Consider the following 21,076-nt stretch of genomic DNA (forward strand, 5'->3'; position numbering starts at 1 on the left):
TGTACAGCTACAGTTATCACCACAGATATTCATTCCCACTGTAATCTTTTCTTCGGGGATTTTAATTAACTAGAGCTTTCAAATAAGTCAACTTAGCAGTCATTACCTTATCAAACAAAGGTTGATAGAGAGCAGCATACTTTCTTTCCAGCTCATGGACTTCCTCGTAGAACTTTGCCTCTATCTGTGCACATTTAACTTGAAGGTTCTTGAGAGCATTCACACGTCTCTTAACTACCTTAGGCAAGCTGAAAGTTTCAGTTTTACAGCATTATAAATATGAACAAAAATGTTTCATAACACACACTGATTCCCTTCTCAATCTTTCTCCAACCCCTTCAGCCATCTTCTATGACACATATTGATTTTGTTTTATGCTGTATTACTTCTCATTCATAAGCTTTAAACAGAAGAACAATGGAAAACATGACTCACTGAGATTAAAGGGTAGTGCAAACTCAAACTAACCTGAGCTTTCATTAAGGCTACGGGTAAAGCATTCCAAAGAATGGAGACAAAAGTAAGTTTTTTACAAAAAGTTTTGTCTAAAGACCCAAAGCAATAATACTAGACTGCTTTCTAAAAACATTAACTGAATTTAAAAAGTTATTTATTAAATGATTGTCATGTTGATGCACTGGCCAATTTTTGTAAAGGGGGAGAAAGCAGTATCCTGACAAACTACTGTTTTTCCTATTTTCTTAGAGGAAATAAAGTAGCTTCAGGATTTACATCTGTATATTAACCATTTGAGAGTCAACACTTCAAAACATTTTCATTAATTAAAAAGATTTTTGCCTAGACCAAGGATTGGCAACCTTCAGCACGTGGCCCATCACAGTTACCCACTGGTGGGCCGTGAGACATTTTGCTTATGTTGACCAGTGTTCCCTCTAATTCGTGGTCACCACCCAGTAGATACTGGTAGATCTTGGAGCCTCTGACAGGTGATCATGAGAGATCTGGCCAGGAGGCTATCAAATGCAAGGACTGCATTTGCCCCTCTCAGCACTACCGTGCTGCTCCTGCCCTCTGCCTTGGCACTGCCTGCCCTCTCCCCCCGCAGCTTCCTGCTTGGTGTGGAGGGCATGGGAAGAAAAGGAAGAGGGGGTGCAGATGTCAGGGAGCCCCTCCCTCCATCCTGTACCCCATCTCCACAGAACAGAGGGGGGCAGGGATGGAGAGTTTGCTGGATGCTTTTGGGACTGGTGTAGAGCCAGAGCAGGGGTGAGCCTGCCTTAGTCCCATGCACCACCACCACCCAGCAGCCACCTGTGGTAAGCAGTGCCCAGCTGGAGCCCGCATTCCGAATTCCTGACCCAGTCCTGAACCTCTCCTGCACCCAAAACCCCTGCCCCAAGCCTGATAAAACTAAGGGAGGATAGGAGAGGGAGGATGGAGTGAGCAGGGGTGGGGCCTCAGGGAAGGGGAGAGGAGGCAGGGCAAGGATATTTGGGTTTGAGGTAGATCCTTGATTGCACTTAAATTCAAAAAGTGATCTTGTACTTAAAAAAGTTGAAGACCACTGCTCTAATTCTCAACTGTTTTTTTAAATATAAAGTACCCTCTTTCCAAAATAAAAAGTTATAAGTACCCCCAGAGCCAGGCACCCCCAGCCCTCCCGCTCTAACCCAATGTGCCTCCCCTCCCCCAGAGCCAGGCACCAATGGTAACCCTACCTTTGAAGTGCTTACTCCCGCCACCCAGCCCTGCCTCAGTGGCCTGTCTGCAGGGAACAAGTGGCCGGCCAGCGCTGGGCTCGCTGTGTGGGGCTGTGCACTCCACTCCAGCCTGGCGCCCCCCTAGCTTGGTACCCAGGGGCAACTGCCCCTCCTCCCCCACTATGGCACTGATGGGGGGGAGGGGGTGGAGAAAACATTATTGCACCACTTCACCACCTTTTAGCTCCTCCCTAACCCTAACCCCCCCACCCCCAGCTCCCATTGGCCATAATTCCCAGCCAATGGGCACTATGGGGACAGAGCTTCCTGGCACTCCAGCTGGGGGATGGGGAGGCACTTGGAGCTGCCTGTCTTCTCCTTCCCCCCTCCCGCCCCCGAAGGGTTGGCCCAGAACACAGGGGCTTTACAGGCTGTAGTCTAAGGTCCCAGGCTAACAGAGCCTCATCAGCCCCCTAAACCCCCTTTCTTAATCCAGCCCTCCTGCTCAGGCTAGAGCAGCAAAGCTTTCCCCTGGACATGACAGCTCCCTTCTGGGGCTGGAGGAGTGTGCCTCTGCCCTGGCTGTGAGAACAGCACACTCCTCTGACCCTGTAGGGCTACGTCTAGACCGCGGTGCTATTTTGCAATATCAGATGTATCCCAAAATAGCTGTTCCACGTCTTTTGAACTAGCCCGTTATTTCAAAATAGATTTTGAAATAACAGGCTCGCTATTCCAATGTCCTTGTAACCCTTGTTCCATGAGGGCTAAAGGATGTTTTGGAATAGCAGTTTATTTCAAAATTAGATCGAAATAAGATGACACAATTTGAGCTACGCTAATTGTGATCTTATTTCAACCTACGGGTGCTGTGTATATGCACCCTGACTGCGCAACTTAGAGGGAACCTTGATATTGACCATCCACAGGCACACTTCCCTCCCCCCCTCCGCAACTCCCAGTGCCTGCTGAAGGTTGCCAAGCCCTGTCCTAGAGAAGGCCAATGTATTAAGTGAACTTGCAGGGAAAAGTGTTGCAATAACCGTGATTATAGTACACACTAAATCAGATTCAACTCATTGAGCTATTAGCTTTACTGGTAATCAACTAGGTGCTTTCCTTATATATTGGGCTCCAATAATGTACAATAAAAATATTAAGGCCCCCAAGGCTGAGCTATAGCTAGTATTAGATATCTAATGCAAATTCCACCTAGAATGATTTAATGCAATTTAACCCCTTTTTCAGCAGCATCTTGGTTCCTTAATATAAATCACATTGAATATAAAAGTAAAATACAGACCTGCTAATGCCAGCTCATTTCAAACTTTAACTGAGATTTATATATCCATTATCTACAAAGCGTCATCTATAAGCAGTTTTATAAAAGGTAGAATTTTGCAATAGCTCTAAAGAGAGGCAGCAGTCCAAAAGAATCAAAGTGAAGGAATAGAACACATGCAAGATGACTAAGTTAACATTTGTTCCTCTGAATGCAAGCTAATTTAATGAACGTATGGCCAAATGAGAAGCAGGGTGAGTCTTTAAGAAGTTTGTCTGACCTAAAAAAAGACTTCAGATCAGCTTATGAAGTCCATCTTCACTGGAATAAACAGACAGAGGAGTACCTGTCTGGTTGCAACAGATACACCTAAACTTGGCAAAAGAAAATACTTTTCTACCAGAAAACACAAATTTGTCAAAATCCAAACATTTCACAGTAATTTATTGATTTCAGTTGAACTCAAGAGTTTCAATGGAAGCTCGCTTGGTTTCCTGACTGATTGCTGGCCTGCTCAGATCCTTAGAAGCCTGGAGTTCCAGACAGACTGCCTCTGAGTTAGGACTCCCGGAAACAGAGAGCGGTCTTTAATCTCACACATTCTGAAAAGGTTGAAACAAAGTTACACCACTTTTTCCATAACAGAGCTGTGAACTAAATCCAAAGTTTTGAAATTCCTGTTCTTTGCAGAAAGTTTCAAAATTGTTTGCTGCTGTTTTAAATAGAAGGAATTTTTGAAGTTCTCCACAGACAAGGTACTTCCATTTCCAGCAAGCTCTTACAAAACTTAAGAACTCCTACTGATGTGACTAAGTGTCCCACAATACCTATTTGCACTCTGCCTTGTTACTGCAGTGAACAGGTTACTTACCCTTGCCCTACACTAATACTCCTCCTGGACAGAATACCAACCACTTCATACCCTTTTACAACCCACTAATACCTGTACATATATCACCCAAACCTTAAACTTCCACCAACCCATCACTTCATCAACCAATTGCTCTCATTTCCCATCTGATGACAACATCCATAGCAAGATGACCCTAGAACACAGCTACTGACAACTTATCAAATTCTGTATCAAAGTGATGCATCTCAAGGTACATGTGTATCTTTCCTTTGATAGTATATGTGGTGGGAAGGGGCAGAAGGGATATAGACCCTGATCTCCTCCTAAAACTACGCAGCTCATCTAAATTGTTCCAGCTTATTCCTCCACTATTCAGTACATCTACACTGAACAGTGAAAGGAGTTCTAGTCCATGCAAGTAATTCCCAGGGTCTATTGCTAAGTCCAGGCTAAATACCAACCGAGTTAAAACGTAAAATGCTTGTACAGTCTAATTCTATTTCCTGGTTTTCTTAAGTTTTAATTTTGCTGAACTCTACATTCTAGAAGTGCATGAGCTATCAACCGGGCAACCTTAACACGTCATTAATGACATTTTTGCTATTCTACAAGTTTGATGATACTGTAAAACAGAAACCAGGAAAAGCCACTAGGCAACCAGATTTTGAAACGTGTGAATCAATTTCTGTAAAGCAGTTCCAATTATTTCATCAATAAATACCACAAAACTGAAAACCTCAGAGGCCAAACTTAAAGTAACTTCCAAAGGTACATTTTAACATGTCAACCCTATTTAATTCTCTTTACCAAGATTCCGCAAGTAAAAAACCCCACACCTCAAGGGAATTCAGTTCCTGATTTCTTCTCAAAGTTAGTTTCTGATAAACTACCTCCTGTGGCCTAATGTAAGTTGTATTAATACTATGTGTCTGAAAATGAAGAAACTGAGTGGTGTCAACATTTCCACAGGCAGCAAGATTATAATACACAGATACTATAACTTCTGAATGACAACAAATTATACCTTTCTATATATCCTGTAGACGTTCCTACCAGGCCATCAAGTCTTTCCTGAAGGGCTGCAAGAATCTGAGGATTTTGCATCATCTGGACAGTCAGCTGTCGAGCTAAGTAAAACCATGAAAAGGAGAGGTTTTGCAAATGCATTATGCTAATCTTATAGCCAACCTGGAAAGGAACATATTTTAGTACTAGGGAAAGATGCCAGGTTGATAATCCCTGATATTCAAACTTTTGCAAAGGAAGTGCAACACAAATAGAAGCATTTCACACTTCCATTTCCCCACTGACTGTGCCGTAAATATTCTTTTTAAATAGTTAGTGACGATCCATCTTATTCTGTATTTGGAAAATCTAAAAGCTGACCATTCCAGAAAGATAAAACTTTGAAATTCTCATTTTATGAAAAGTTGTCCCAGTCATTAAAATAAGTTCTTGCCAAAAACACAGCTTTAAAAGAGGTCATCAGAAATGCAGCCCCCAAAAAAGTTGTCTCACAAATTTCAGACTAAATGATGCAAAGAAATACAGGATACAGAGATTTGTATTTGATGCTTTGGGAAAAGGCAGGGACTGTGCAATAAGTTAATGTTCTTCAAAAAATCATATTCGGTTTCTGAACAACAGTCAAAACTGGAATTGGATTCAGTAATTGCCCTACAAGATTGCATTGAAAAATGCTAGTAAAAGATGGGACTTATCAAAAAAACATAACATGCAGTAGAATCAAGCTGCCATACCAGTCCAGCAATGCACCTAAGCCATAGCAATCAATAAAGATAGCTATAACTGGTCAGTACCAGATTCTTCAGAAGTAGGTATAAGAAATCTGCAACCCCCTCACTCAGCGCTCCTCCCTCCCCCCCCCCCCCCAGCTTTTTTTAAATAACTTAGTAGAGAAGCTTCTTTCTAACTGGACAAATCATGGACATTTATGTCCTAAAAACAATTGGTCATGTCTAATGTACTTGTGTTTTCATTATCCATATTTGAATACTGTATTAACTAGATGGAAATGTATATGCTGGTTTCTATTTTTTAACCAATTTCAGGTATTTGTACTACAGTAAACTTCCGATAATCCAGCACCTTTAGGACCCATGGGATGCCGGATTATCAAATATGCCAGACTATTGGAAGGGGGAGGAACTATGAGGCGTCTGGGATGGAGTTGGGGGGGGATGCGCCCCTCGGCGCTGCGGGACCAACCCGGCAGCACCCCAACTGCTCTGCCCCAGACTTCCCCAAGTCAGCTGCTGCTGAAACTAACCAGCGGCTGACTCCAGGAAGCCTGGGGCAGAGCAGCTGGGGTGCTCTGCCCCCGGCTTTCCAGAGTCAGCCGCTAGTCAGTTTCAGCAGCAGCTGACTTGGGGAAGTCTGGGGCAGATGGTGCCAGAATATCAGCAGTGCTGGACCATTGGATGCCGGACCACTGGAGTTTTACTGTAATTCTGATGGAATCATTTTGAAGCAGACTGATTATGAAATTAAGTGGGCAGTAATGTTCATTCGATTACTGACAGAAGCACTGACTGGTTGATGTTAACATAGGTAACATTTCTTGGACTGCTGTTGCTCATTTGAATGAGACCAGACACAAGCATGAACTGAATGATCATTAAAAATCCCTTTGAATGAGCAAAATATCCTTCTGGTTTCAAAATTTAAAAATAATATTTTATCATTTACATTCAGTTTAAATTGAGAAGTGGAATCCATTTAACATGTCTTCCGAATCAAGTGAATTACAGCATTACCTTTACTGTTGGCATCCTCACCAGTTTCTTCTTCTTCTACTTCTTCAACATCTTCCATATCCTGTTGGTCAAGTTCAGCCTGTTCTTTGCTAGTAGAAACAGTCAATTCAAGAAGTGAGGGTTTCTAGGTTTTAAATTTTAAACTAAAGAACTTGTATATTAATACAACTGAAAAAGATACACTTGTAAAAGCTGCCATTACAGATGTTGTCTAAACTAAGGCACTCTGTTTTGCAGTTTGTATTTTGCTCTTTGAACTTCTGTAACTTTTTCCACTGGCAAATTTGACCAAAATAGTGATGTTCAAATGTGGAGAAAACCCTTTCCCTACCAAAAATTTCACTTCCATCATCTTGAAGCGCAAATAGTTTAGTGGTTTGCATACAAGTCTAATAATTGGGAATCAGAACTCCAATCCTATCCTGGAGAAATGCCCTTTGTGAACTTGGTCAAATCATTTAACTCTCTACCTATGCTTCAGCATTACTCCGTCTAAATAACAGCACTGTTATTGAGGTTAAATCACAGAAACTGTTTTATACATAAAAGTTTTCATTTTTATCCTGTAAGGTTTTGCAACACTTTAAACTTACAATATCACTTTTGAAGACTGCTTAGTAACTAACACTACATAGTTAGAAGACTGACCAACAGCCCTCCATTTTGGCTCGGCACCACTGACAAAAAAAGAAAGACAAGGAAAGGAAAAGTCATGTTTAACATGACAGAGGTGTGAGTGATGCTGCTAGTTTTCATAATTTAGTACATTACCTACAAAATAAAATTGAAGTAATTAGAATATTGTTAGTTTATATTTTGCTTAATAGCTACTGCTGTTACAGTCTCCAAACATGAATCCGTTTGCACATTTTACACCAATCTAATACATACCTTAAGGAAAAAAAAACTATTTAACGATCACAGCAGTTTAAAGCATGGGATTAATCAATACATATTATAATCGTTTTAGTCAAAGTAAATGTCCAAAAGAGTACACTTACTTATCAATGTCTGCCATGTTCTTAAACCTCAGAAAGCCTTTAAAAAAACAAAAACAAAACAGTATTATGATTTTATGTACAGAGACTTGCACATCAAATATCACAAATTAAAAATGAAGTTTAGGAACCACGTAAGACATACTATCATAGTTGTCAAAGCTTATCAGTAGCTTACGATATTGTAGTAACACTGTTACTATGCTGAGGTCACAGAAGTACCCATTTGTTAGGTGTGCACTCTGCACAGAATCACAAAAGTAAAGGGTTACTTCTTGAAGTTCCTGCCAGCCATCTCCAGCTCCCTGTGCTATGACAAGACCAACTAACCTAGATCACCCAACCTGTTTTTAAAATCTTCAGTGATAGAAGCATATGCCTCTCTTTCGTTACTCTTTAAACCATTCCCCCCTCCGCCCAATATTCCCTAAAACCTATGCCAAGAAACAATACTCTTGGTGTACCTAGAGAACAACCAATCACCATTTTAAAATAACAGGTCTTAACATATTTGAAGATTACCATCAGGTCTGGCCTCTGGACATGGTTAGTCTTAAGAAAACAAGACTAGCCATGTTCTTTTAAGCCCCTTTTCATGTTAGGTTGCCTAAGCCTTCCATCATTTTTGTTGTTCTCATCTATACTATCTCCGATTCGTCCATCTTTGATAAAATGTGGTGCTCATAACTAGGGATGTGTAAGTAACTGTGTACATGCTTACATGCAGGCTCCCAATATGTGCCGGTAACTAGATGTTAAATTGTGGATAATCAGCTCATCAAGTAGCTGATGGAATTTCCATCGACTACTCGATTAATCAATAAGAAGAAAACTGCAGAGCCACAGAGGGGTTAGCTCCCACTGCAGCTCTGCCTTTTAAATGTATTAAGAGCCGTCAGCAGCCCCGACCCAAAAAAGGTTCCCCGCCCCTGCTCTACAGATAACCTGCATGCAACACTTCTAGTTGTCTAGTCTAACCACTAACTTATTACAACATGTCAAGAGTTTTAAATGACAGATCAGACAGCAGCAATTGTTAAACTTCTTAAAGCCCATGGATATGAGCTTTAGTCATCAGTGCCTTACAGACTTCATATGACCCTGCAGTGCTGTCTTGGCTCCACTGTGCACCAAGGCAGCACTGACATGTGAACTGAAGCAAAAGAATAAGAGGACCTTTTAAAAGTGCAGAGATAGGTCTCATGACTGGGCTCCCCATGCTCCCATTTTCCTTTGAGTTGTGCTAGTTCTCGTAAACCAACAAGTCAACAGCAAACTAACAGGCCAGATTCACAATTACAGGCAGTTCCCGGGTTACGTACAAGATAGGGACTGTAGGTTTGTTCTTAAGTTGAATCTGTATGTAAGTCGGAACTGGCGTCCAGATTCAGCCGCTGCTGAAACTGATCAGTTTCAACAGTGGCTGAATCTGGACGCCAGTTCTGACTTACATACAGATTCAACTTAAGAACCCCAGGCATCCCCAAGTCAGCTGCTGCTGAAACTGATCAGCGCTGATTCCAGGAAGCCCGGGGCAGGGGCTTCCTGTAGTCAGCCACTGGTCATTTTCAGCAGCTGCTGACTAGGGTACACCTGGGGCAGAGCAGCTGGGGTGCTGCTGGGTTGGTCCAGTGGCACCCAGAGCGGCGCTACGGGACCAACCGGCAGCGCCCCAGCTGCTGTACCACAGGCGTCCGGAGCAAAGCCGCGGAGCACGGGGGCAGCGGGACAGCCCAGACGCGCCGTGGCTATCCTGCTGCCCTCGGGCTCCGCGGCTTTGCTCTGCTCTGCTCCCCGTCCCCCAGGTCTGCAGACCAGGGGGAGGGGGAGCAGAGTAGAGCAGAGCGGCGGAACGCGCGGCCAGCTGACAGCCCAGACGCGTCTGGGCTGTCAGCTGGCCGCGTGCTCTGCTCTGCTTCCCCCCCCCCATGGTTTGCAGACCAGGGGGAGGGGGAGCAGAGCGGAGCAGAGCAGAGCGGCAGAACGCACGGCCAGCTGACAGCCCAGACGCATCTGGGCTGTCAGCTGGCCGCGTGCTCCGCTCTGCTCCCCCCCCCTGCAGATCAGGGGGAGGGGGAGCAGAGCGGAGCACAGCAGAGCGGCGGAACGCGCGGCCAGCTGACAGCCCAGACGCGTCTGGGCTGTCAGCTGGCCGCGTGCTCCACTCTGCTCCCCCTCCCCCTGGTCTGCAGCCCAGGGGGAGGGGGAGCAGAGCAGAGCGGAGCTGAGCAGAGCAGAGCAGAGCGGCAGAACGCGCGGCCAGCTGACAGCCCAGACGCGTCTGGGCTGTCAGCTGGCCGCGCGTTCCGCCGCCGCTTTGCTTCCTCTCCCTGGTCTGCTCGAGACCAGGGAGAGGAAGTGCCCCGTTCGTAACATAAGTCGGATCTGCGTAACTCGGGGACTGCCTGTACATTCCAGTTGTTTTCAACTGCCCTGGTGATACAACTGTAACCCAGTTGGGCTGGAGCAACTCCCTCCCATTTAATCGATTAACCAGTTAAACATAATGGTTAACCAGTTAAATGGGATTTTTTATTCCTTTGGCAAGCCCAATTTAAATAGAACCTCCCAGCATGTCAGTGACTGTCTTTAAGAACCAAAATAAACAGCTATATAAGGTTGATAACTACATATCTTCAAATCACTAGAAATACTGCATGGCAGCATTCTAAGACTCCCGTTGAGTGTTCATGTTTGACTTTAACAATTAAAACAAATTCCAAGAAATCCAAACACATTAAGATTATGGAACTAAAATTGGGAATCCCAATCACAATTCACCTTACAATGTCTGTTTCACACATCATTTTCCCCTTCCATGATATTAAGGAGGGAAACTACTAAATTCTCAGCAACAGGCTGTGGCCTTCTCCTAGGTTACAGTTAACTAGTTACCTGTTCACATCCCCATTTTGAACTGAAATCTGCTGTAGAAGTTATGAAGCCCTCTGTACTGTGTATTAAATGTATCTGGCAAAACACACAGTAAAGTTCAAACAGTGCACTTAGCACAGATCTGTGGCATCTTAGTAGCTGTTTAAGGGCTTCTTACTTAGGGGCTTGTAGTCATATTCATGAAAAACCTACCTACCACCAGCAGTGGAATGGGTGTCAAGAAAAGAGTACACATCTTGTCACATGTTCTATAAATCTCATCGAATTGCTCTTATTCAGGAATGCCAACAAGTGCCTAAGATATTCTAAACCATGTAACTTAACAGAAGAGCAACTTTCATCTCCACTTGTTCTACCTCTTCTCTACTGTATTTCCACTACTGGAGCATCACACCACATAGCTATACACTGCAGTGAAATTATGGATGCAGCCTGCTTTCACGACTACAGCATATACATCAGAACATGTAACCTCTCTATTCTACACCCTACCATAAATGCAGAAATAGCCACACAGTCAAACCTGTGAAAAACACTTCCACATTTCACCAAGACACCATAGATTCTTGTAATTACAAGATGGCATAAGATTATGCAAGCATTGCCCTCAAAATTCCAGAATTTAAAAAAAATTAATTAAAAAAAATCAGTAGCAGTAGTCTGCTATGGTACATTAAAAACTAACAAGAATTGGAACTCTGTCCCTGGTTCCCCTTTATGTTGTCCTTTTCTTCTTAAAAGACATGAATTAGGGATGCAAATAAAATTATATCATTTAATTGCTTAATTGTTTAACAGTTTTAATGAGTAACCGTTGAAGGGTTTTTCTGGCCAGGACCGTTTTGCTGCAGGGGACTGCTTTTTCATATTACATCCAAAAGAGTCAATGGAGGACATTAAAGGTTGCAATGTCAAACACTCAAAAACTAGGAAATGCCAGAGTTAGAGGAGCCCACACAGCTCCCTTGGGCATGTTTATTTGACAGTCTTCAACTATACAATCTCATATTGTTTTTCCCCATAGAACTTTTAAACCTTGTTTAGTGCACATTCTGAACAGTGCTCACTGAATTGGTAGCTACCTATATTTCGTCTTACTCATCATTCAGTGTGTCCCCAGTATACCATCCAAACCTTGCAATTATTCATTGCTTCATGAGCTTTATGGTACGCATTTTAGTACGTTGGTTCTTTAAAAACATTAATACTTTTATCTCCGAAATGTCCCTTGATATGAAGTGACATTACCTAGATTCTACACATGAGAGAACTGACCGAGCTAAAAGCCAAGACTGTATGAAATCACTACTAGTTTGGGGTGCCCAGTTTGAAGTACCCAGTGTCTGATTTTTTTAAATGGAGTACCTAAAACTGTATAGCACTCCATATATTCACAGTAGGTATGTAAAAGTGTAACTGTTTAAACGGCTAACCAATACTCATCAGCTTATCGGTTTCTGTTAAGGTTTCGCACTGGTTCCTGCTCCAGGGAGTCAGCTGTCACTCCCAGGCTCTGCACTATAAAGATATACTGCAGAGCCCACAGTGAAGTCAGCTCCCCAGAAGCATGGTTGGCAGCTGGCCCCACTCCGGAGGAGCTTGATTCACTGTGGCCTCTGCAGTATAAAACTTTTATATAAGATTTATACTGCAAAGCCCACAGCACATGTAACCACCAGAATTTTTAATAGTGACAGTTACACTTTAACATCCATAACACAACAAAGCTCCCTCTGACTTTGGCTGAAGCTGCAAGTGTGCGGTGCTTCTGTAAATGCCTTCCTCCACCCCCACCCTCCCCAGTAAGGATGTTAAATTGTGGTTTAACTAATCATATAAGACAATAAGACTACTCTGCAGAGTCGCAATGGAGGTAGCTCCAGGCTCTTGCTACATTTCAAAGGCTGAAGCACCACAGTGGGAACCGGCAGGAGTGGGACTGCTTCAGTCCCAGCTTGCACCCTTTCCCCACTGTACCTTTGTCTCCTCTGCTCCCTGGAGATAGTGCTGGGAGAAAACCAGATTTTAAGCCAGCTCCCCCCCTCTCCCAACACCGGCTCCTGTGCCCCACCCTTGCTGCCTCTGACAGAGGCAACTATTGGGGGGGATGGGGGAAGGGTGGCACTAGTTGAGTCACTACTGACTATCCAATAAGCTTTTGCTGATCTGATAATCGACTAGTCAATTACACCCCTACCCCCAAATTGGATGCATGGCGGGGGGGGGGGGGGGGGGGAAGGACAGACAAAGGAGCATGTGAAAAGTTTTACTCTGTGTGACTTGCCTCTGGCACAATTTCTGTATTGTACTGGGCAAACATGGGTCTTCAGAGCAGCATTTAACAGCCTCTATGAAACAATCTTTTCTTTCTACAGTTCATCACCTCATTCATGATACTTTTCAACTTCTGCAACTAAAGTAAGGATGATTGACTATTCAACCCTTATTCCTCTTAAGAACATAGCCGAGACTGCACAATGAAGGTAGTTTGTTAGGTGAAGATTTTAAAATACTAACAAAAGTGTAAGTCGTACAGAACCACACTGATGCCTCTCATCATGGATCATCGACAGGACTGGAATCATCAGATTCCCCTGCACTGTCCTCTATTACTTACGCTAACAGAGTAATTGGGAGCAACAGAAAGCTGTTAACTTTTCTGTGAACTTGCCACTAAAGGGGGATAGAGACATTCTGCCAATCGGTTTCACAGCTATTTGTTAGCAAAGGAGTCCTGAGATTCTAGAATAACTGGTTCTTTCCAGATTAGTGGAATGATCTAATGCGGGGGTCAGCAACCCATGGCTCAATATGGAACCAAATTTGGCTCTTTTGTCATTCCCAAAATACACCCAACTTTTTAAATTAAAATGAAAAAATAGTTCAAAAATTTTAAAATGTGTGATTACTGACATCAAGATAGTCTTTTTTTTGTCTATTTCACGTTTAACCAGAAGTGATGTAAGGCGGTGCACTCCGGTAAGAACAGGCTGCACTCTGGCAAGAGACGGCTGTGGAACTCTGCTCATTTAAAGGGCTGGCTGAGGTCGCACTGTAGGGGATACATGCGCACTCCAAGCTGGGACAGTGAGAAGGCCGGGCAGGCAGCAGATGCTTCCATCTGGAGGTAGTGGCCAGGCTCCAGGCCTCATCTGATGGTCGCAGTCTGTCCACACATGCTGTGCTCCTGGGGCAGACCCTGCGGCCTGGCCATGGCAGTCTCACAACTCTGGCAACAGCCAGGCTGCAGCATCCCCGCTTAGGCTCCAGTTGCAGCAGCCTGGCCAACAAGGCGCCAGCCCCCACCTTGCCACAGTGTCCTGCCCTGGGCCCCGATCCTGGGGCAGGTCCTGTGGTCTGTCCCCATCTGGCCCAGTTTCCTGCAGGGGTGGAGTGCAGGGGAAGAGAGCCCTCTGCCTCTCTGCTGGATCGGACGTGTGGGGAACAAACAGAGAGAAAAATGGCTCTGTGCATGCTACCATTTTCCTTCCCTTGACAGCACTTCATGGAGGCTTCTCCTGCAAATCCTTCCTGAGGGCTTCCTTCTGGTGAATGGGAGCAGTGGGAGGCTCTGTTACACGGTGCCTGTGACATGGTGCAAAATCCAGTAAGTGCCCCCCCCCCACCTTCTCATGCTCAGACCCTGCACCCGCACACCTTTATTCCCCCCTCCCTCTCTCATGGCCAGAGCGCCTGCTTCTGCACCCTACTTCCCACCCAGACCTTGCACCTTCACACCCTCCTGCACACCCCACTCCTGTCTAGGTCCTGCACCCTTATCCCATTCACTGGCAGCCCTGTCCCACACACTTAACCTCTCATTTTGGACCCCACCTAGAGCCTGTGGAGGGGGGCGGGGGAAGATGGAGGGCACAAAATCCATTAACCCTTGAACTCCAGAAGAGTACCAGGGGAGTGAGGTGTTTTAGTGGGGGGGGGGGGCACCATCAGTGAGGGTTGGGGAGGGGTTGTGTTTTGTTTTTGTTTCTCACTTGTGTGGTCACCAATTGTGGGTTAGAACTCCAGAAGAGCCATATCTGGCTCCTTAGTGAGCCATTTTTGGCTAGTGAGCCGTAGGTTGCCAACCCGTGTTAAATGCATGCAAGAAATCTTCAACAGGTTTCCAAGTCAGTCAGGAGCTAAACACAGAAGTCTTCAAGTGCATTTTGTAAAAATTTTCCATACATTTGTACGTAAAAGCTAAAACCTAGACAGGGTTTAGGTGGTAAGGAGCATTCATTCATTAACCTTATGCAACTGCAGGCCACGGTCAGCTAAGTAGCATTAAAAAATTATTTTTGATTAACAAATTTTAGTTATACACTACTTTAGAGCTCCGAGAATCCCAAAGCAATTTATAAATAAAACTCATCTATAACATGTACTATCAACCATCACATTTAGAGTAAAATGGGTGGCTGTTGTAAGATACTGCAGAGCAAATCTACAGTCCAAGACAGATGGAAAGTAGTTAAATTGAACTTATTTACCCAAACTAGAAAGTGACCAGACAACTGGTTCAATATCCTACTCTTAAAAGTCACGGGCTCTAACCACAAATTAGGAACCAGCTTTAATATTTCATCTGATGGCACTTCCTTAAATCCTAGTGACAGGCTGAAGTATTGGTTCAGTATCAATTTAGAAATGAATATACTGCCCACTTTGTTATTTTGTAAGCATGTCCAAAATCTGATTAATCCACAGATGAACACATTCAAAATCCAACAAGTTCCATCACTTTCTGGAGCACCTAGCTCTTCCTTAAGTTCACCATACAACTACTGACCAATTTAGGTTAAGATGGACAGATGCATAGCCCAGTTTACCATAGACAAATACCTAAACATTTTTGAAACATCCAGTGGAGCAGAATTGACTTTTCCTGGGTGATGCATCAGAGATGGAAGCGGTCTCTTGCATCCATAGGGATAATACAGACTAATTCGACACAAGATCCCAACATTGTTTTTATTCCTTTGGCATCTGTTTAATTTCTAACATCTCTGAATGAATTTATTTCATGTAGTTAGTTTGTACTTTGGAAGGTCTGATAATGGACAACTTCCTACCAAAGTCAATGATATGCAGAAATTTAATTTAGCAACACTTGGTTACATTCTCAGGAATGTGATATCCACCTAGAATAGTAATCTCAGATCAAGAAAGAAGAGCTGCCGGAGAGCTCTGCCACACACATGCACAATGCCTACCTCTATTCAATATCATCTTTTCACATAAGCGAACATCTTCATAAATGTGTAAATGATTAAAACAATTTTTCTAAATTTCTAAGAGACCTAAAAAGTCCATCTCCTGTTTCAATTTAAATTCAGTATAATTCTGGTAAGAGCTTGAAAAGTTTACCAGACACAACCCCCCCCAGGCAAGGCCAAGTAAGAAACCTAGTATCTCTACCTGCTAAAAAGGGTGCTTCCATACACTTTCCAGAGCCTCTACTCTCTTAAGCCAGACAGTCTACTTTTCTCCTCCTCCTCCCGGTGTCTCTGGTCTGCTAGAGACGGTCCGCAGCAGACCAGGGACACCGGGAGCAAAGCCGCAGCTGCGGCGGGGTCCCACGCCTCTGGCTTTGCTCCTGGTGTCCCTGATCTGCTGGAGACCCCCAGCAGACCAGGCTTTTGTTGTGGACCCTGGGGCAGAGCAGCTAGGGTGCTGCCGGTTGGTCCCGCAGCACTGCTCTGGGCACTACTGGACCAACCCGGCAGCACCCCAGCTGCTCTGCCCCAGGCGTCCTGATTCAGCCGCTGCTGGTCAGTTTCAGCAGCGGCTGAATCAGGACTCCTGGGGCAGAGTAGCTGGGGTGCTGCTGGGTTGGTCCAGTAGCGCCAAGGAGCAGCGCTACTGGAGCAACCCAGCAGCACCCCAGCTGCTCTGCCCCAGGCATCCCCAAGTCAGCCGCTGCTGAAACTGACCAGCGCTGACTACAGGATGCCCGAGGCAGAGTTGCTCTGCTCCGGGCTTCCTGGAATCAACCGCTGATCAGTTTCAGCAGCAGCTGACTTGGGGACGCTTGGGGTTCTTAAGTTGAATCTGTATGTAAGTCAGAACTGGCGGTCAGTTTCAGCAGCGGCTGAATCTGGACGCCAGTTCCGACTTACATACAGATTCAACTTAAGAACAAACCTACAGTCCCTATCTTGTACGTAACCCGGGGACTGCCTGTACTCCAGTCTTCTGGTCTTTTGATTCCTTTTTCCCTGAGGATCTCAGTATTTACCTCTGCTGTTGGTGGTCTTAACATTTCCCAAGGAGCATGCTATACATGAATGCATTGAAACAGGAGATAGACTTGTTTTAGGTCTCTTAAAAACTTAGAAAAATTGTTTTAATCATTTACACATTTACACATAAATGAACATTCATTTATACATGAATGTTCCATCCAGCAAGCTCCAAACAGCTAACAAATCTTATGAATTTCACTTTGCTACTGCAAAGATATTGAATTTTTGGCTACGCATTAAGGAAAATATCAGTACATTGATTACCCTCCGTTTACTTTCAGAGAGTTATTTTACCAACCAAAGAAGGTTTGGTTTTGTGTGTATGTTATTAAGCTGAACTGCCATAGAAATTCATGTTGTAAGTGCCTTCCTGGTTTCTTGGGATAAACTTAAAAAACAATAAATGGTCTGGTAGCACTTTATAAAGACTAACAAAACAGGTAGATGGTATCATGAGCTTTCGTGGGCACAGCCCACTTCTTCAGATGACCAGAGAATATAGTCTGATAGTAGTAGTATTACCCAACTGGCAACATTATAAAAACAACCCCTCTGCACTGCTTGGCACGTGCTCAGGTTATGGAGGTTACCAATACATCAAGTTTCCGTTTTGACAAGTGACCACTCCATAACCCAGACCATTACTTGGAATGGTGAGTAAGCACCAAGAAGGAGGAGCATGCAGCGCCCAACTCACTAGGTACCATGACTAGGGGGGAAGCTATGAAGTGACTAGAGCCAGCTCTTCGAAAGGCGGGGGGAAAGAAGAGGAAGGGGGAACAAGCTATCTGTCGCCAGGCTCTGAATCGCTGGGTCCGCCTGTCAGTAACAAGTTGCGCAGCACAGAAGCCGCCACGCTTCCCAGGGAGAGCGCAAGGAGCCAGAGCTAGCAAGGCACCTTCGCTACCCACCCCAGGCGCACACCCCCCACGACACTCCTCGCCCCCCCCACATAGCCCACTCTCCCCCCCCAGTCCGCCTAAGAACAGCCTCCCCCATCCACCCACCCCGCCCCCTAGCTCCCATCCCTCCCCGCAGGCACAGGCCGGAGCAGCGCCATCCCCACGTGCTGCGAGCAGGCAGCCTCCCCCCTCCCCGCCGCCAGGCCCGAGGCAGCGCGGCCTAGCGCGACCCCAGCAGCATGGCGGCCCCGGGGGAGGGGCAGACCCGGCGCTGCTCCCTGGGGAGGAGCAGAAAGGCCCCGCAAAAGGGGAGGGGCCCCGCGCCGCGCAGACACCGGGAGAGCGGACTCCGTCCGGCCCAGCCGCATCCGCTGCCGGCCCGGCCCTGCCCGTGGCGGCCCCTGCCTGCCGACCCCGGAACAGGGGCCCGGCCCGGCCGAGTCCCCCCTCGCCCGCCCGCCTCTCCCCGCCCGTCCACAGCCGGGCCGCTCATCCCGCCAACGGCCCCCGCCAGCCGCCTCCCCGCTACCTGCGCCGGGCCGGGGCTCGCAGTGACTCAGGAGCGAGGAAGAAGCCGCCGCGCGACTGGCGGTAAAAAAGACCCAAGCTCCCGCCGCTCGCGCTCATATAGAAATAACGTCACCACGTTGCCCCCTCCTCCCCCTTCCCCCGCGCGCCTATGCCTGTCCCTAGGCAACGCGCGCGCGCGCCGGGATGAGTGACTGGGCGGGAGCTGTCCGGCATCGGCCCCGCCCCTTTCCGTCCCGCGAGGGGTCGGACAACCGGGCGCGCGAAGAGGTCGGGCTCGCGGGCGGGGCACAGCCTCGGGCAGCCCGGCCGAAGCATGGGAAGCAGCTCGCAGAGCGTAGCGCGCACAGCCCCAGACCCCACATGTGGGCATCGCCTACGCCCTGACCGCAGCTGCCCGGGCCGCGTGAGATCTCTCCCACAGCCTCCTCCCCCCAGGTCCCACCTGAGATTTCACAGACACGCACAATGTGAGTGCAAACACGTGCCTGAGTGTGATCTGGCTCACACAGCCATCCCACCAAATCCCAAGTGTGATCACACACCAGTGCACTGCAGCGCAGGCTGAGCATACTACACACAAATTCCCTTCGCAGGGCCAGCCCACAACATTTTGGCACCTGAGGCAGGGAGCTCAAATGACACCCTCATGTCCCTAGCTTGGGCCAAAACTTTGAAAGGTCTCAATTCTGCCTTCTTCCTGTTCTACTCCTCTCATGGTACTGCAGAGAGAATACGTATGTACCAGCAGCAGACACAATTTTCTACACTCTGGGTGCTAGTGGCACACACACACCCCCAGTCTGGCACCGGAGGCGGCTGCCTTAGTTCACCTCATGGCAGGGGCGGTCTGTGGCTATAGGCGGACTTGGCCGCTGCCTAGTGCACCACCGCCCGGGTCGCCTGATGATGACGTCACAGGGGCGCCCATGGTGCGCGACGATGACGTCAGGCCATTGATGGCCCTGCCGATCACGCGTTCCGTCTGGGGCGCCAGCTGTCACAGCTGGCCTCAGGCCGCTTCTGCCTCATGTTAAGGCTAGTCATGTCCCTTCCAGGCTGACGCATGACACCTGCACTCTGTTGCAGGCCAAAACACAACATACACCCCACCAGCCAAAGGGTGACAAAAACACAGTCCAATCCCCTCCTGCATAGAATAAAACACTAACTCAGAAAACAAACTGTTGTGTATAAACAGTTCTGCAGATAACACAACAGAAGTGCTGTTGAACTGTCACATGAGATAGCAACCAACGCATGCAAATTGCTGTGTAGATTTGAATGAAGTTCCCTCCTAACTTTTTGTTTTGCACTTGGTTCTGCTTCTGTGAAATGAGAACAAATTTCCTCACAAGAAGCATATTTTCAAGATAGCAATTTAAAGAAATCTACTGTATGGAACTTTTGGAATACAGTAGAAGAAGGCAAAAGAAAATGACATGGTCTGAATAAAATGAAATGCTGAGATGTGATTGTGCACCTGTTGACATAAGAGACTTTCAGTATCCTTCATTTCTCAATATTTTTAACTGTCCAAGGATAAATTGTGACTTTTGTCTTACATTACAAAGGCTGCTCATGGAGCTAGAAAACAGAAGCAAAAAGTAATAAACTAGAAATTGGCATTAGACATAAGCCCGAATAAATTTCAGGATGTGGAGAAGATATAATGTAAAGTTGGTAAACTCAAAAAAAGAAAACAAATGAAATAAGATTAAATATGAGAAGAAAAGTTAAGATCTGATGCCCCTAGTTATAGTGATAATTTCAAAAATGAAATATACTAGAGATTGCATACAATACACTATTATGTGACTGGAGGGGGACCTTGAGTAGCCCACACTGAAAATGTCAAAATGTAGGCTGAGAAAAGGAGAGCAAATTCTCCCAAAACTAGTGACAAACTGTGGTTAGATTCACCATCCAGTCACAAAGGCTACATCTAGATAGCGGGGCTATTTCGGGATACTGGAAGTATCAATTCTGCATCTTGAAACGTGCCCATTATTTCTAAATATATTTTAAAATAATGGGTGTACTCTTCTGGCATCCCTGTAACCCTTGTTCCACGAGGGTTAAGGAATTTGTTGGAATAGCGCTTTATTTTGAAATTTGGTGCTATGTAGACACAGCTATTTTGAAATTACCTCAAAATAAGCTATGCAATTTGCATAGCACCCAAAGTGAGCTCTTGATCCCTATGCTAGTTATCAAGAAGCTAAATTTTTTTAAAAAAAATCACACAACCCCTTTATTGCATTCAGTTCTCTGTCTCCCAATTAGCAAATAGTTTCAGTAAGGGGAGGAGTTATTAAAACTGTTCACCATACAAAATGTTTTCGGATCCACAAAGGGCCAGCCACATTATCAAATCAATACTAGTTTGTATTTTACCCAAAGTACCATGCTACCAGCCAATCCTTTAATATATAAAACTAAAGGTTTATTATATAAAAAAACAAGTAGAGAATTGTTAAATTGTCAGAGAAATCAGATACATATATATGACTTCAGATTACATATTTCAGATTCTTAGTTGCATTGGTAAGTTTTCTGGCTTGCAATGTCTTTCTGAAACATATCCAAAGTATGGAAAGTCTATCAGTTCTTTTTTCAGAGCTTTAGTTGTACAGAAGTTATTCCAGAGGTAAGAAACAGGAGTGAAGAAAAATGGAGAAGATGCAGCTGCTTTTTATATCTTTTGCCAGTGGTGTCTATATCTTTTGTCCCAAACACAAACTCACAGCATGTGGCATGGAAAAAGCATGAGTCCCCTGTCCACAGGTATGTCATGACATGTTTGGCTGACTCTTAAGTGTAGCCCCATGTTTCTTTCAATGGGTTCATTGTATATCTGATTGCACTCAATAGGTCATTGAGCATGCTGGTCATAGTGCTGATGCCAATCTGTCTGAGGGTGTCACCCAGATAC

General features: G+C 45.4%; 1 protein-coding gene across 3 annotated transcripts in view; it reads right to left on the reverse strand.

Moving 5' to 3' along the window:
• The window catches only part of NAP1L1 (nucleosome assembly protein 1 like 1), a 37,547-nt gene extending 19,259 nt beyond the window's left edge, over positions 1 to 18,288 (reverse strand). For 2 of the 3 annotated variants that reach the window (XM_075932097.2, XM_075932088.2), the window contains exons 1-5: positions 18,143 to 18,288; positions 7,575 to 7,611; positions 6,574 to 6,662; positions 4,821 to 4,923; positions 107 to 248 (exon numbers count right to left, since the gene is read on the reverse strand). In XM_075932097.2, coding sequence (XP_075788212.1) covers positions 107 to 248; positions 4,821 to 4,923; positions 6,574 to 6,662; positions 7,575 to 7,591 — 351 coding nt within the window. In that variant the 5' untranslated portion in view covers positions 7,592 to 7,611; positions 18,143 to 18,288. The remainder of the gene's footprint in view (positions 1 to 106; positions 249 to 4,820; positions 4,924 to 6,573; positions 6,663 to 7,574; positions 7,612 to 18,142) is intronic. The other variant, XM_075932102.2, reaches the window with a different exon arrangement.
• Between the last annotated feature and the right edge of the window lie 2,788 nt (positions 18,289 to 21,076).

Source organism: Pelodiscus sinensis, chromosome 1 (assembly GCF_052426305.1).
Source record: "Pelodiscus sinensis isolate ZL-2025 chromosome 1, ASM5242630v1, whole genome shotgun sequence".
NCBI classification, from domain to species: Eukaryota; Metazoa; Chordata; order Testudines; family Trionychidae; genus Pelodiscus; species Pelodiscus sinensis.